Raw genomic sequence first — 15,291 nt, 5'->3', positions numbered from 1 at the left:
CTTCCAGTATCTGAAGGAAGCCTACAAGAAAGATGGAGAGAGACTACTTATAAGGGCCTGGAGTGACTGGACAAGGGGGAATGGCTTCCCACTGCCAGAGGGCAGGGCTAGATGGGATATTGGGAAGAAATTCTTCCCTGTGAGGGTGGTGAAGCCCTGGCACAGGCTGCCCAGAGAAGCTGTGGCTGTGCCATCCCTGGAAGTATTCAAGGCCAGGCTGGACAGGGCTTGGAACAATCTGGCCTAGTGGAAGGTGTTCCCTGCCTGTGGCAGGGGGTTGGAACTGGATTATCTTTGGGGTCCCTTCTAACCCAAGCCATTCTATGATTCTATGATTTCATGCCTCTGCCTGATGGTTACAGTAGAGTACAAGTTGGCCATTGCTCTGTAAGATCAACTGAGGCCACTAAGGGCTCTGGGCCCTCAGCTTTGTGGATGTCCCTTAAATCCTTCATTGACAGCCTCTAGGTCATATAACAATCCAGTTCAGCTGGTACAGGTCCCCTTTTCAATTTTAGGTTTTTTTCAATAAACTTTGCATGCTTTAATGAAGAACATAATGGATCCTCATTTAGGCTTCAAATACTTGACAATATTAGTAAACATGTTTTTGTGAGGTAGGAATCTTCAGCTGCAGAAACAAGATGATGGGAGGGAAAATGTTAAAATCCTGTAGTCTTACAAGACAGCCAAAGAACTCCCTGAATCCAAACTATGCAGCGTAAGAAAGTGAGATGTCTTTATCCGGGTTGATGGCTATAGGCACAATATAGTTACTTTTTGCCTGAAGTGTCAAAGCTAGTTGAAGTTTCCCACTGCAAATCCCCTTCCACTGAAGGACCTGGTGTGGCACTCAGATGCTGCCAGACTGGAACAAAAGCTAAAAAAGAAGATGTCCAATGTCATGGAAAAATGCATTTTGCATTTGATTCATCATTTTGCAGTGTTTCCATTTGATCCATCATGAATTGAACTAGGCCAATCAAAAGTAATTGGTATTTTAAAAAATATTAGAAGATAATTAATCATTAAAAATTTGCAATGATTTTTCAAATTTGGTTGTCTAATATAAGCTGCTCACATATGTATTTGGCAATCAATTCAGTGGAAACCACATGTCTTTGTCTACTCTGAAAATCCAAGCACAATATAAAATATTAAATGGTTGTTTAAGTGCTTGACTTTAGTTGTATAAACTCCAAAGGTAGCCTTAAATCATTTGGGGTTTAGAGTCTAATATAAATCCATTATTATTATTATTGGCACATCCCTGAATCAGTTATGCCTATTTATGAAGAATGCTTGGAGCCATGAAAATGAGACATTCATTTATATTTTTGCACTTTCTGGAATTAAAAAAACATTGCTGTTTGAATGCAATTTTTTTAATCGATAAATGTGTGGTACTAGCTAACTTAGAAATGGTTTGCTTCTTGAGAACGGCAGGTAGATGCACATAATTGTTTACCTGAACTCACAACTATCCTAATCAGCTTCTGAGCCCAGAGGTCAGCCTCTCAGTGGTGCTTGTCCTGGATGAATTAAAGGGCTTCAGGCTGGCATTTTCCTTCATTCCACCAATGAATGTCAACAGTGGAACAATGTCAGGAGGCTTCCACCACTGCTATCTTTGCTGAACCTGTTCTGTGAATTCCATGCTCCCATAAACATATGTTAAGAATGGCTGAATAAGGCAACAAATGGAATTATATTATTGTGAGTCTTATGTACCTTCTAATTACATATTTGCTGCCTTATGTTCACATGCTGTATAGCTGTGAAGTGCCTAAACATGACAAATATCATGGCAGCACTTTTCACATCTCCCATGTGTTTTAATCTGAAAAAGTGATCCTACCACACTGGGATCAAAGACGTTTAATTTCCTACAGACTGGTGCACTGTGGTTGCCTGATTTTGAGGTTTAACAAGCTGCAAGTGCCAGCTGAAGGTGTTTTTTCTCCAGATGTGGACTGTTTATAACTCTTCCATCCAAGCAGATTATCCATTTTGTAGTATTTTGGAGCAGGTCTCATGAGACTGCCTTTCCCCCATGGGCTATCTTTCCTTTCTGTAGCAGTCTGTTTTTATTAAACCCTCCAGAAACTAACTGGGACCTCTTTACCACATGAAGTTTGGTTGAAATTGAAAGGTGGATTAGAAAGTTATTAGGACATGTGTAACTTTACATACATGTAAGCAAACAAACCTGAACACGTTAGCCTTGATTTTTATCTAAAGCTAGATAGAAAGGGAGTATAAGTGTGGAGGCAACAGAGTAAGTGAGAAGTAAAAGAGTTTTGCTCTAGTGTTCACGGATTGATGTCTAAAAACATTATCAGCACTTACAGTTTGAGAGTTAAAAGTAGTTTAGGGGGTAGCATATACTGAATGAAGAGTGGATTAGAATGGCTGGGGTGGCATGCATGTTTTGCACTGTGTGTGTATATATATATATATATGCATGTATATACTTATGTGTGTATATACTTATATATGCACCTTGCAACTGTGGCCTTTCACTACCTGAAAGGAGCCTGCAAGAAAGATGGAGAGAGACTATTTACAAGGGCATGTAGAGATAGGACAAGGCAAAATGGTTTTAAACCAATAGAGAGTAGGTTTGGATTGGATATTAGGAAGAAATTCTCCCCCGTGAGGATGTTGGGGCACTGGAAATGGTTTCCCAGAGAGCCCTGGCTGCCCCATCGCTGGAAGTATTGAGTATTCCATTTTTAGAAGGGAAGGATGCTTTAACTTGTCTAAAAAGTCTGATGAGATGCACAAGCTTTTGATTTATAATCAAATTGAAAACATGGAGTTTACAGTTTTCTAAAATTCGCCCCTGCTGTGGTCATCTTCTTCTACATTTGAATTTGAATGTATGGAAACGAAGATTCCCAATTGCCTACTACACCTGCTATCTATTGTCTATTTCTCTTAAATACTATTTTGATAAAATGGACGGTGATCAATTTTCATCCCTTGTAATGGGAACAAACAGCTTTTATAGTGTACATTTTTCAGTGTACATTTTTATCAAAGGCAATCACAAGTGCTGTTGGATGGTACCCTTGCCAGTGCTCCCAACTTCTCTCCACAGATCAATTCACTTGTGTCATTCCAATGGCAAGTCCCACCTGGCAGCTTCTGTACCTGTGGTATCTGCTGATAGTACACACAGAATGCTGAAGGCTGTGACTGACAGGAAAAAAGCAGAAAATTGATTGCACAAATATTTTTATTTGTTGGCTAGGAGGAAGAAATAATATTAACCTGACATAAATATCTGTACAAGTATTAGAGCTTTTTAGCAAAAAAAAAAAAAAAGGAATAGAGATAATTCTACTTTAAACAATTTTTGTTCCAACCACCAAAGTTCAGTGTAACCTTTCATACATGAAATAATACATGCAGGTATATTTTTATATATATATATGGGGGTTTTTTAAGAAATAGAAAGTTGAAAAATATTGTTTTATAAATAGTGAAAAACATTGAATCTTTTACAAATTTTCAAAGGCTTTTACTTCTGCTTAGCTTGACTTGTAATGTGAACATTGAGTATGGACAAAGTAAAAAGTCAGTGAAGTGAAATGACAAGGGTTGCTTTTCATCAAGGCAAGAACAAAGCTTACTTAGTTTTTCTTTTGTGCAATATAGATGGCAAGAAAATGTACTAGGCTGGCAGTGGGAGAGAAGATGACAAGAATTTCACAGGAAAATGGGAAATGCCAAAGAGAAAAAGAGGTTGCAGTTTCAAAAAAGGGAAAATCAAAGGACAAAGCAAATAAGGAAAGGAAAAGAAGTTACTCAAGAACAAAAAAGGAAGCAAGAATTTGAAAGTACATTGGGTAGATTTTTTTGCTAATTTAATCATAGCTTTGTTTGCTATCTTCACTCAAACTCTTCACATTTATGCCAGCAATACGTAGTACAAGGGGAAAAAAACACTCTGGAATGGGAGACATGCTTGAAAATAAAAGAAAAGGGTGTGGAAGCGAGAACACACCACATTTAGGGCACAGAATGTAATTTAATTTATGTTCCAGAAACACACACGTATTTCCATAACAGATGGTTTTGGGTATCTAACTTTGGGTGAAAGGGATGGGATGGCTGGTTATTTTGAGCACTTGTTATATTGCTATTACTAGATAATGACCCTGGATTATGTAGTTAAATATTAGAGTTGCCATGGTTGCTAGCTCTATCTTATATTCTTAGCACTGGCTGATTATCTCTTTTTCCTCCCCCAGACAATTCTAATATAACTCTACAGAAAATATCATTTGATCACCACCTGGTTTAGGATCATTCTTTTTCTTGGCCATGGATATGATTTCTTTTCCTTCTTTTACACATTACAGTAGACACAGAATCATAGAATTGTTAAGGTTGGAAAAGACCTTTAGGATCATCAAGTCCAACCACCAACCCAGCACCACCTCTTTGTTCACCATTAAACTGTGTCCTCAAGTGCCACCTCCACGTGTTTTTTTAACACCTCCAGGGATGGTGACTCCACCACTTCCCTGAGCAGCCCATTACAGTGCTTGACAAACCTTTCAATTAAAAAGTTTTTTCCTGATATCTAATCTGAACCTCCCCTGGCACAACTTTAGGCCATTTCCTCTCACCCTGTCCCTTGTTCCCTGGGAACAGAGCCTGGCCCCCACCTGGCTCCACCCTCCTGTCAGGGAGTTGTGGAGAGTGAGAAGGTCCCCCTGAGCCTCCTTTTTGCCAGGCTGAGCCCCCCCAGCTCCTTCAGCTGCTGCTGGTGCTCCAGACCCTTCCCCAGCTCCATTCCCTTCTCTGGACACCCTCCAGCCCCTCAATGTCTCTCTGGTAGTGAGAGGCCCAGAACAGGACTCAGGACTTGAGGTGCGGCCTCAGCAGTGCCCAGCACAGGGGAACAGTCACTGCCCTGGTCCTGCTGGACACACTATTTCTGATAAAATCCAGGATCCCAGTGGCTCTCTTGGCAAATGACATACAGTGGAGATGCCTGCTTAATTTTGTGGGAGCCTTTCTTATGTTTTAGCTTGCTCTCATGACTGTAGGACTGTTTCTAAGCTTTTTAGTCTAGAGGATTTCTCCAGGTACACTGTTTCTTGAGTGTCTTTCTCAACATTGTGAAGACAAGTTGTTTTCAGACTTCCAGGTACTTCAGAAAAAGATTGGCATAAACCTTAAAGGCAACCTTTTAGCTCAGTAATTTTTTGCATTCTAGACCTGTTTTTTCATCATCTCACATGTATGCAAAATATATGTTACTTGCCAAATACTAGAAATTAAATTACAGCTTTTCTAATACGGAGACGTCCTCTTCTAAAGGAAGTGTTCTTGCCTTTGGAAGGTCCTTTCCAACTCAAACTTTTCTGTCATTCTCTGACCTTTTATGTGTTGGCATCTGAGACACATTTACATTAAAGCAAAGTTTAATGTCTTTAGTGATGTTGTTTTTAGATTAATTAGTAGACTTTGAACATGCAAGGACAATCTCCTCAGACAGCAGTTACCTTACAGTGTGTCATAATTCCCCATTATGGGAAAGCCATGCCAAATATGGGAAGAGAAAATGACCTTATGGCCACCAGTACACACCAGTTGTCGGGGAAGATACTGTACTGCCACAGATGCATGATCCTGGATACCTTGTTCACAATGGGGGAAAGACAAATCTGATTCTTTGTATTCTGGAAACTGTTTTCCTTGTGTCCAGTCCATTTCTAAATACACTCATCTGCAGACAGTTATCTGCTTAGTCTGTCACTTTTCTTTGTATTTATTCCTTGTGAATATGAGTGTTAAGGAGCTCTGTTCTCTGCATGTTCAGTCATTAAGGCCAGAACAAGAGAAATAATTTCGCTAAGACCATGCGTGCTTTTCTCCTGTTTGGGCATGGCTTATGGTTTATTGGTTTATGATGCAAATCACTAATGTTGCCTCCCAAACCCCTCCCCAAAAAAGAACACTTCAAGTGCAAGTTACAGATTGTCTCAAAGCTTTGAGTACCTCAGCACTAGTTTAGAAAATACCTTATCAATACCGTTAATATTTAAACTTGGAGTAACCATTAACAGAAAACACAGATTACACAGTGCTACATCTATTTATTAAGCATCCACAACAAAGTCTAGATGGTGCAAGAGCTTAGTATGGTGTTCTCTAACCTCTGAAAGCTAAGTTCAAATCTTGGATTAGATCAGATGTAAATGTTAGTTACTGTCCTCATCCTTTTGTGAGCTCCGTAAACTACACCATTCATAACATTTAGCAATTCCCTGGTACTCTAATTTTAGATCTGTGGCAAGCTGACAGTATTAGCCTGAAACATCACCCTATCCCACAAACAGGTGTTGATCCTGATGGGAAGGGAGTAAGTAGGTTCTGCTGACTCAGAAGTGGGCAATTTTACTACCTCAGTGCAAGGAAATTGCTTTCTGTGAGGGAGGTACGAGAGTGTGGACTACAGCAATAAGTATATTTTGATTTTAATGCACTTAGAGTTTGTTTGCTAGCAAAGCTAAATCCTGGGGAGGGGGGAGGGAAGTTATCTGTGCTACTTGAGTATTACTGGAGAGCAGCATGAAAGCCATGCCTGCACAGAATGTCATCAAATCAGGACTGACATTCATTAATAGAGCTGTCTGAGTTTACACGTTGCCTTTCTGTGCCTCTCCTGGCTCAAGTCCAGAGCAGTCAGTACCATTCCTTTTCAAGTACTGAAAGTCCCCACCTGCTTTTAAGATGCTGATTACCTATTAGTGTGTTCACTGCATCTCCCTTTTAAGAAGCTCATGAGTGTAAGAAAAGTAAGGAAGAATGATTCTGAATTCATTTGTTTGGACACTTCTGATTTAACAATCTGTAATTTGAAAGAACTTAATTTAGCCCTTCAGTCCAACATTGCACCAGAGAGTAATTGCAAAGAAATATTGCAGAAGTTCTGATTTGCTCTCCAGAGACAAAAGTCTTCCAGAGAAAGTCCAGAGAGACTGGGGAAAAAAAAAAAAAAAGGCAACTGGAGTTGTAAAACCTCATTGTCCCTGAATGTATTTCCCACATTAAATCATTCCTCCATGGCCTCTGGCCCATGAATAAGAGCTGTCTAGCAAGACTGTCTTGCCCTCTATGAAAATTGGTTGATCTAGAATGGCGCAGCCACAGAGAAATGAAACTCTTAGTGGCTTGCTGTGTTTAAAACTTGTACAGCTATGTTGTGTTAAATGTAAACAGAATGCTACTGAGCAAAAATACCCTTTTGATGTTTTCTCTCAAAAGCCTAATTGAATGCACCTGTCACCTGGTGAAAGGAAAAAGAAGAGGCTTTGCTGCAGCATAGCTGCATTACCTCAGTAGTAGAAAACAAAGACATCATATAGGAGGGTGCCTATATGCTGCCTTTTTGAGATGAATTAAAATTTCTGTAACAGTTGCTAACTCTTCTCTCTTTTTTTCCTTTTATTTTTTATCTAAGGGAAGCACAGTTGGTAGAAATGGCTGTGCCAAGGGTCTCTTCTAACTTGTGACTCTTTGAACTGCGGTAACTGTGACTGTAAACAGTCAACTAAACCATGGGCACACATGCTATCACTGAAAGCTGCAGTAAAGACAGAGGAAGGTCAAACTGATCCTAAAAGAAGGTCAGACAGAAGTGTTTTTCAAAAGCAAGATTTACAGTTTTCCTGCTCTAAGTGGTAGCTTTGCAACTACAAGTAACATAAGTGATCAGCAAACACAGAAATGTTCTCTTTTCATGAATACTCTGACCTGTGGGAATAGAATTCCTGATCTGTAGGAATTTCCTGTCTGAAAGCATTGGTCTAGCCTGACAAGAGGGCTCCTTTAAGGACTGCAGTGAAATCTATCCACTATGAAGGCATTAACAACTTCCCACTGATGATCTACAAGCATTGTTTTGACATGACTGAAAAATAAAGTCACAGGGCTATGAACAGTTAAAAGATTAACTAATCTCTGAGATAGAATGATCAAAAGAACCTTTTAGAAGGGACTTCCTGTAACGAATTTTCGACTTAAAGGGAAAAAAAAAGCCCAGAGGCCAGGCTAGCCTGGTGGGTGACTAAGGGGAGAGCAATTAGATACTCAGTGAATTACTCATGCCTTAAGTGTGTTTTAAGACCTCTTTTATCTTAACTTGTGCTGAGGTAATTTCAGTTGATACTATACAGGAAACTCCGGCTCCTGGCCAGCTCTGGGCATACAGGGCACTGTGTGAGTCCATCCAAAAGAAGCCACAGCTTAAATCCTCCTGTGTCTCCACTTAAGAAGACCAGGAAGGGTCAGGTTTGCAGCTATATCACTCTTCCTCAGCAGCAGGGCTAAGGTCTAAGCCTAAACACATTATAGAAACAATAGATGTAGTTCAGATTCAGTGCCTAGTACTTACTGACTGGATTTGTCTGTAGTAGAGAAAAGGAAACCAGGCACACTTCACAGAACTTACTGATAAATCTAACCAACCAAACAAAAACACCTCGCTCTCTTTCAATGATATCTGGTATCAAGAGAAAAATAAATTGTTATTCTTCTGGCAAAGTATTAGCAAGACATCTCCAGGAACTTGATGCTCCACCATGAACTGCATGTTCAGCTCTTACTGACGTTAGAAATCACAGAATCATGCAATCAATAGAATGGTTTGGATTGGGAGGGACCTCAAAGCTCATCCAGTTCCACTCCCTGCCATGGGCAGGGACACTTGCCACTAGACTGGTTGCTCCAAGCCCCATCCAACCTGGCCTTGAACAGTTCCAGGGACAGGGCAACCACGGGTTTTGGGCAACCTCTGCCAGGGCCTCACCACCCTCACAGGGAAGAATTTCTTCCCAATATCCCATTTCACCCTGCTTTCTTTCAGTTTAAAGCCATTCCCATGTCTTGTCACCTGTGTGAGGAGTCCCTCTCCAGCTCTGTTGGAGCCCCATTTGGTACGGGAAGGGGCTCTAAGGTCTTCCCAAAGCCTTCTCTTCTGCTGAGCAGTCCCAAATACAGACACATGAACACAGCATTTTTCAGGTTTGGTCACTGAACAGCAAACCTATCAGAGATTTTGGAAGCTTCATCTTTTAAAGGGAAAAAGCAGGACTCTAAAAAATTAATTTTCTAGGTCCTTGTTTCACACAAGTTCAAGTAATACAAAGTAAGTTAACAACCCACAGCCCATCTTTGACCTAACACATGACAACAAATTTTTGCCTACTGTTATTTTTAATATTTGGGGTTTTTTTTCATAATCATCAGAAAAGAGCTGATTGCCAGACTGGAACAAGTGGAAAAAGAAAGCATGGATGCTGCTCAGCTGGCTAAGGAGTATGCAGAACTGACAGAGGAGAACCGAACACTGAAGCTGGCCCAGACGCAGTGCGTGGAGCAACTGGAAAAGCTCAGAATACAGTACCAAAAAAGACAGGGTTCCTCATAACTCCCAACTAGCTCATGTGAGGCAGTTCATACAGGATTGTTCCTGTGTTGGAAAGAGATTTTAAAATAAAGATCTGTTTAATATGTTGCAACACTTTACTACAGATACAGAGTATGTAGAAGTCTATATTTGATTCAATGCTTGCCACCCAGTAGCTTAATATAATGGATATTTCATCCATTATATAATGGATGTTTTATTTCAAGTAATGTAATTGAAGTTAATCTATCCCCATTATATGTTCTAGTGGATCAGGTTTCTTTTCTAAACATATTTCTTCCAATTTAAGAAGATATGGACACACTAGAAAATTATATAAATAGTCTCTGTGCTGGAAATTTGGATCATACTAAGGCATACAGCAGGGACAATATTAATATATGGAATAGATGCATGTTAATTTTAGTTTGGTGAACTCTTTTTAAATTATTTTTCCTCATGCCTAAAGTGTTTGGAAGTTATCTTGAAGCAGATCTCCTCACTGGTAAAAATTATATTTCATGTCAACTTCACACTGTTGTATAAAATCTGAGAAATTTCACATTTAAAGTTGAAGTAACAAAATCATTTTTTATCAAATAAATGCACTGCCAGTGATAATTTGCAAGTTATAAAATTAAAAGCAAACATATGAGATCAAACTTACCTTCCTCAAGTGTAAAGATTACTTGAGAGCCTTTTTGTTGTACTTTTGGCATGCAAGGAATGAAAAATTATTGTAAGAATTATAGTTTCATCATAGTTTCAACTGAGACTATGTCAGTAAAATTGTTATGAGGATCTTTTGTTCTTATTTTCTGGTCTGTTTTGAAACATAAGTGGCTGTAAGTATGGACAGGAGTTCCGTGATACACAAATAACCGGGAAGTAAAATGTCAGTTTTACTTGCTCTATTTATCCCTTTATTTTCTTAGATCAACTGAAAAATCTTTGTTATACTTCAATTTCTATTCATACAGCAGTTTTTCATTAAAAGTTGATGTAGAAAAGCCCTTTTATGTTCTGAATGTTCTCAGATTACCTTGTATTTTAAACTCTGCTTGACAGATGCAGCTTGTCACATCTTCATGAGCTTGGAATTCAACTTAATGTGTTATTAGTACTGAAATGTGTCTTAGTAACTGAAAACTATGAACTTAAGATTTCCACCAGAACTTTAGCTTTGATTGTTATCACTGATCTATTATGAAAATGGAATTTGATGTTAATCAGAACAATTCCTGGCAGCAAAGGGGACAAATAAAGAATGACAAGCTGCCCGTTATTGTTCTGTGCTAATTGCCTACAGTATTCCCTGCAGCACAGGTGTGAAAACTGGCTCTGCGTTACTCCAAGCACCTGGCACTGCAGCAGGAGAGCATGAAGAGGTAGCCAGAGAGGACAACCTTGTTTCCACTTCTCCTCCTGAGCCACCAGGGCAGCGTCACCATCCAAACCTGGCACTGCTTCTTGCTGTACCTGGGAAATCACCATTCTTGAGGCACGCACTTCCTGCTGGGATGCTCCTGAGCCATATAACACTGTATTTATTCCTCTTTCCTTATTATCTGAGGATCCCATTTTCCCTGTACCTTGTGGAAGTTGAAGAGGAAAAAAAAACATAATAAAAACCACTTGGAATATTGGGCCTGGAAGTGCTGGAAAAGCCTTGTTTGAGTTTTCCACTGATGGGAAACATAACCTGAAGAGGAATCAGAGTTTTGTTTTGACCACAGAATCTAGAATGTACTTTTTTGGCCTGTGTTTATGCCTTTTGAGCAAGAGAATTCTCATTTTAAAATAGTTTGTCATTTTAGTCAAAGGTTTTTCTATCTAGCCTTGAAAACATCATCCAGTCAGATGATTTCAGTGAATTCATTGAAAACCATATAAAGTACATAAAATCAGTTTATTGACAAACTGGCTTTGGATGCAAATGAATCAGACAGCAGACCTTTACTTACAAATAACTGTGTTCGCCTTGAAATTTTCTATTTAAGTGCAGCCACTATGCTTTAGAGATCAGAAAAATAACAGATCATATGCTGGGAGAAAAACCTGAGGGAGAGCCACAGTCAGGTGGAGAAGGAAAGCTTGGGCCTCATTTGTGACAACCAGCATTTTGAGAATAGTCAGGGAGTATGTTTTTCCTAACCTATAGGTACTGACCAGTCTGGAAGAATTCAGGAAATATTTTACAGATGTGCAGACACCGAATTTTTGGTGTGGTCCAGCCTACCAGCCTGGATAAATATAAAATTCTTAAACCATCCCAAACTAATTCAAGTCAGATTTCTATTCAACTTGGACTGTAGCTATGTGCAATCAAATTTTCCTCCTGCTTTTAGTTATGGTGAAAATAAAAAATTAACAGCCTTGTATGAACGTATTTGCCTGCATGCATGCTCATGTGCCTCAGAGCAGTGACTCTGAGAAACTGTATCAAATACAAATGAGTAAAATTGATATAGAAGTACTAAGGAAGAAAAATTAAAGTATCTCTTGAAAACTATTCTTAAAAGAAAAAATAGTTGGGGAAGTGGGATTCAAAGGCAGGAAGGCAGGGAAATGGAATTTTCCAAAAATATTCATAGGCAAGTTAAATTAAAATGTAGCATAGTCAACATAACCCAGAAAATCATCCAGGTGTTGAAAAGAGTAAAGGTAGCTGGAACTACCTTCTGAGAGGTAACTGCTGTGTCTATCATCCATCTCCTGATCTGTTTATCAAGAGCATAATAGTGAGAAATATTTCACATTCAGTAAGTCTCCAATTTTGACATGCTGAGTTTTTCTCTAGATACAGTGGAGCTCTGCTGACTAAATAGCTGAAATTAAGCTTTTTTAAAAAGCATTTATCATATTGATCCTGTATTTTCCAAGTAGGCAATATGATTTGTGCCCTGGTTGAAGTGGCCTGCACATTGGGTGCTGTTGTATGTATCATGCTATAAAAACAAGTTTTATACAATTATTTCAAAGATGGTTTTACATTTTATTTCACCCAAGAATTTAGAAACCTGTTTCAGCTTTTGAAATCATGTGCCAATGAAAGGTTCAATTTTATAACATGTGACTACAGGCTGTGAGAACTGCAGTTATATTACAAAGTGTATTTCTTGTTGTTATCTAGATTATTCAGGTTAGCAAAAGTAAGCATGCCACTACCATGGTAAATGCATTTGCTTCAAACCACTTAAGAAACAGTGAAGTACATGGGTTTAAAATAAAAACAAGACCTGTGCTTTCCATTTTCTATCATTGCTAACTAACTTCCTTCCATCATAAAGAATGCTGAACAAACTCCGTTTAAGGCTTCCAGTTAGCAAGGATATGACTCATGTGGTCTTGAAACAGCCAGAGCCAAGGGTGACACTTGGAAAGTCTGGAAGATGAGGACCTGAGTCTGAGTTCGGTGCCTTTTTTTTTTTCCCCAATGTTTCCCTTTCCAGGACTACCTCTATTCTGTCTGGTTTTGTGAATTAATGATCTTTGGAAGTGTGTCACCTTCCCCCAGAGGCTTTATTGCCATCTGGGCCTTTGTGAGGATTACATGCTGCTAATAGTGGGGACAAATAGGCGCAGGTGGGACAGAAAGGTGTTCTCAGCCTTCCTTTGGGTTGTGTGGTTGGGGAGCTCTGCCATGTGACCCTTTGCAGCTTCATCTCCAGCCACAGAAAACCTTGCAGAAAAGAGCTAGTCACAGTCTTAATTGTGAAGCCACTTGGTGGTTTTCCCTACCTAAAATTCCTTTCTTGATCAATGCACAAAGCAGAAGTGTCTAAAGGAACAAGGAAGACTTGTCTGGAGGAGTCTTGCCTCTCTTTCTGTGGGGGATACAAGATGTGCAATGGTGGAAAAAACGGGCTGCAGGGAAAGGAAGTTCAGTCCAGGCAGTGATGATACAGAAAGAGCACTGGCCCTGTCCAGCAGGACTGTGAGGAGAATTGACAAACCTGGGTGCTGGCATGACTTTTCTCACCCATCCTCATACTTCCACAGTCATACCTGTGCACCCACAGCTCTGAGGGTCTTCTCCCTCCTGGTGGAATGTCGTGGCATGCACATGCATGGATGATATGGTGATACATATCCTTGGATAACCCACGATGAAACTACTGTCTTCATGACAGGCCTGGAAGGTGTGCAGCAATGAAAGACTAAGGCTGAACACTCTAACACTGTACCAAAAAGCTGGGTCCTGTTGTCCATCTTGATGGACTTCTCTGGCACACTACCAGACACTGACTGCATGACTGCACCACAGGGCACATTATGGAGGGAGGCAGGGAAGGTAGCAAAGTGGAGTTGGAGGGGCAACCTCAACCTCACCATTTCCTTCACAGAGTCACTTGGTTTTGCATTGTTAAACTGGGAGTTATCAAGATGGTCTTTCACATGCACACCAAAACTGTCAGGCTGACACTTTAAATTCAAAGTAGATTATTTTATAAGAATCTGCCTTGCTTGGGACAGTGCCAGTCACCTCTAGGTTCTTCAGTGCTCCTTACAAGTAATGTCATATGTTACTCATACCCATATGAATGAAAGATGACAACCATTCACAAATCACTGTTATCCTGAACCCAGGCTTCCTCCACTGCATGTGGTTTATTCTGTAGAAAGCACAAGATTTAGCATATGAGTCACTCTGTTTTTCTACACACCAATTATCAGTTCCCTGTTCTAAACCTCAGTTCCTTTAATCCCCCCTGACCACAATCCATCCCCACTGAGTAAGCAGCGTCAGCCTAGAGCTCAGATCCAGTTGGCTGGTGATCTTATGACATGGTCTGATGATCACCATGTGCTCAAGGTGGTTTCCAAATGCTATGTGGGATGTTTTGTGGTTCAGTGCTGCTATGTGGCAGCAAGGAATTCTACCAGCATGCAGGTGCCTGCTGTGACACATGCTTGGTTTCCTTGAACTGGTTAGAAAATATGAGGGTAGGTGGTCTGTGGATTTAGTTATTTGTCTGAATCTTATCTAAATATTAACACAGGAATTAGGGAAATGAAATGAGGATGTGTGTGCTGATGTAACAATTGTGCAGCCAGATGCCAAAGTGTGCTTTGGGTGCTTAGAATGAGTTAAGTGATATGAGAACTGTAAGTGACGGAAAGGAAGTAGGTACAGCTAGGAAGAGGAACTGGTGAGTGAGCTGTTGCCTTAACTGCTTGCTTTCTGGCTGCTTATGGCTTGCACCAATAGAACGTATAGGCTGTTGTCCCGAGCTCAACATTAATAAGCTTTTGTTTGGATGTTTCCCAAAGCTTTTCCAAGCCTAGTTTACACAAACATTTTATACTGGAATATTTACTTCATTAAGGTTATGTTTTTGTCAACTATGTTTAGGATCAACAGAGTTATGCTGCGATACAGATGTCAGAGCATTGCAGATGGTTCTTCTACAGAAAGAGGAATAACCAGTATCAGGATATGACTGTATTCCGCTAATCATAGAATCATAGAAAACCTTGAGTTGGGAGGGTCCCATAAGGGTCATTGAGCCCAATTCTACGTCAACTGCTGTATTTGCATTAAAGATAAATAAAGCCTTGATAAATAGCCTATGTAGAGTAAAAACTGCACTGAAGCCAGAGCATTTCAGTACTGAAACAATTGCATCCTCAGTAATGGGCTTTTGCTGCTTTCACTGCACAAGTAGAGTTTGGTACTTCTATGAACTAGATCCCCAGTTTCCCACACGAAGGGAGAGCAGTGTGATGTTCTGGGATTGAAAAACTTTCACCTCTGTCTTGTAACTTTCTTACAAGTGTATGACAAATCTCAGTGCACAGCCCAGATTGCCTTGTGGCCACAGACTTCTCCACAGCCATTTCATCACAGTGCTCTCCCC

At 39.9% G+C, this 15,291-nt stretch overlaps 1 protein-coding gene across 2 annotated transcripts in view; it reads left to right on the top strand.

The window, feature by feature from the left end:
- The window catches only part of MAP3K7CL (MAP3K7 C-terminal like), a 28,492-nt gene extending 17,782 nt beyond the window's left edge, over positions 1 to 10,710 (top strand). For both annotated transcript variants that reach the window (XM_039568452.1, XM_039568446.1), the window contains exon 5: positions 9,271 to 10,710. In XM_039568452.1, the coding sequence (XP_039424386.1) occupies positions 9,271 to 9,451 (181 nt within the window). In that variant the 3' untranslated portion in view covers positions 9,452 to 10,710. The remainder of the gene's footprint in view (positions 1 to 9,270) is intronic.
- Positions 10,711 to 15,291: the final 4,581 nt, after the last annotated feature.

Source organism: Corvus cornix, chromosome 1 (assembly GCF_000738735.6).
Source record: "Corvus cornix cornix isolate S_Up_H32 chromosome 1, ASM73873v5, whole genome shotgun sequence".
Taxonomy (NCBI): Eukaryota; Metazoa; Chordata; class Aves; order Passeriformes; family Corvidae; genus Corvus; species Corvus cornix.
Note: the sequence above shows the minus strand (reverse complement) of the source record. Positions and strands in the feature narration are given on the sequence as shown.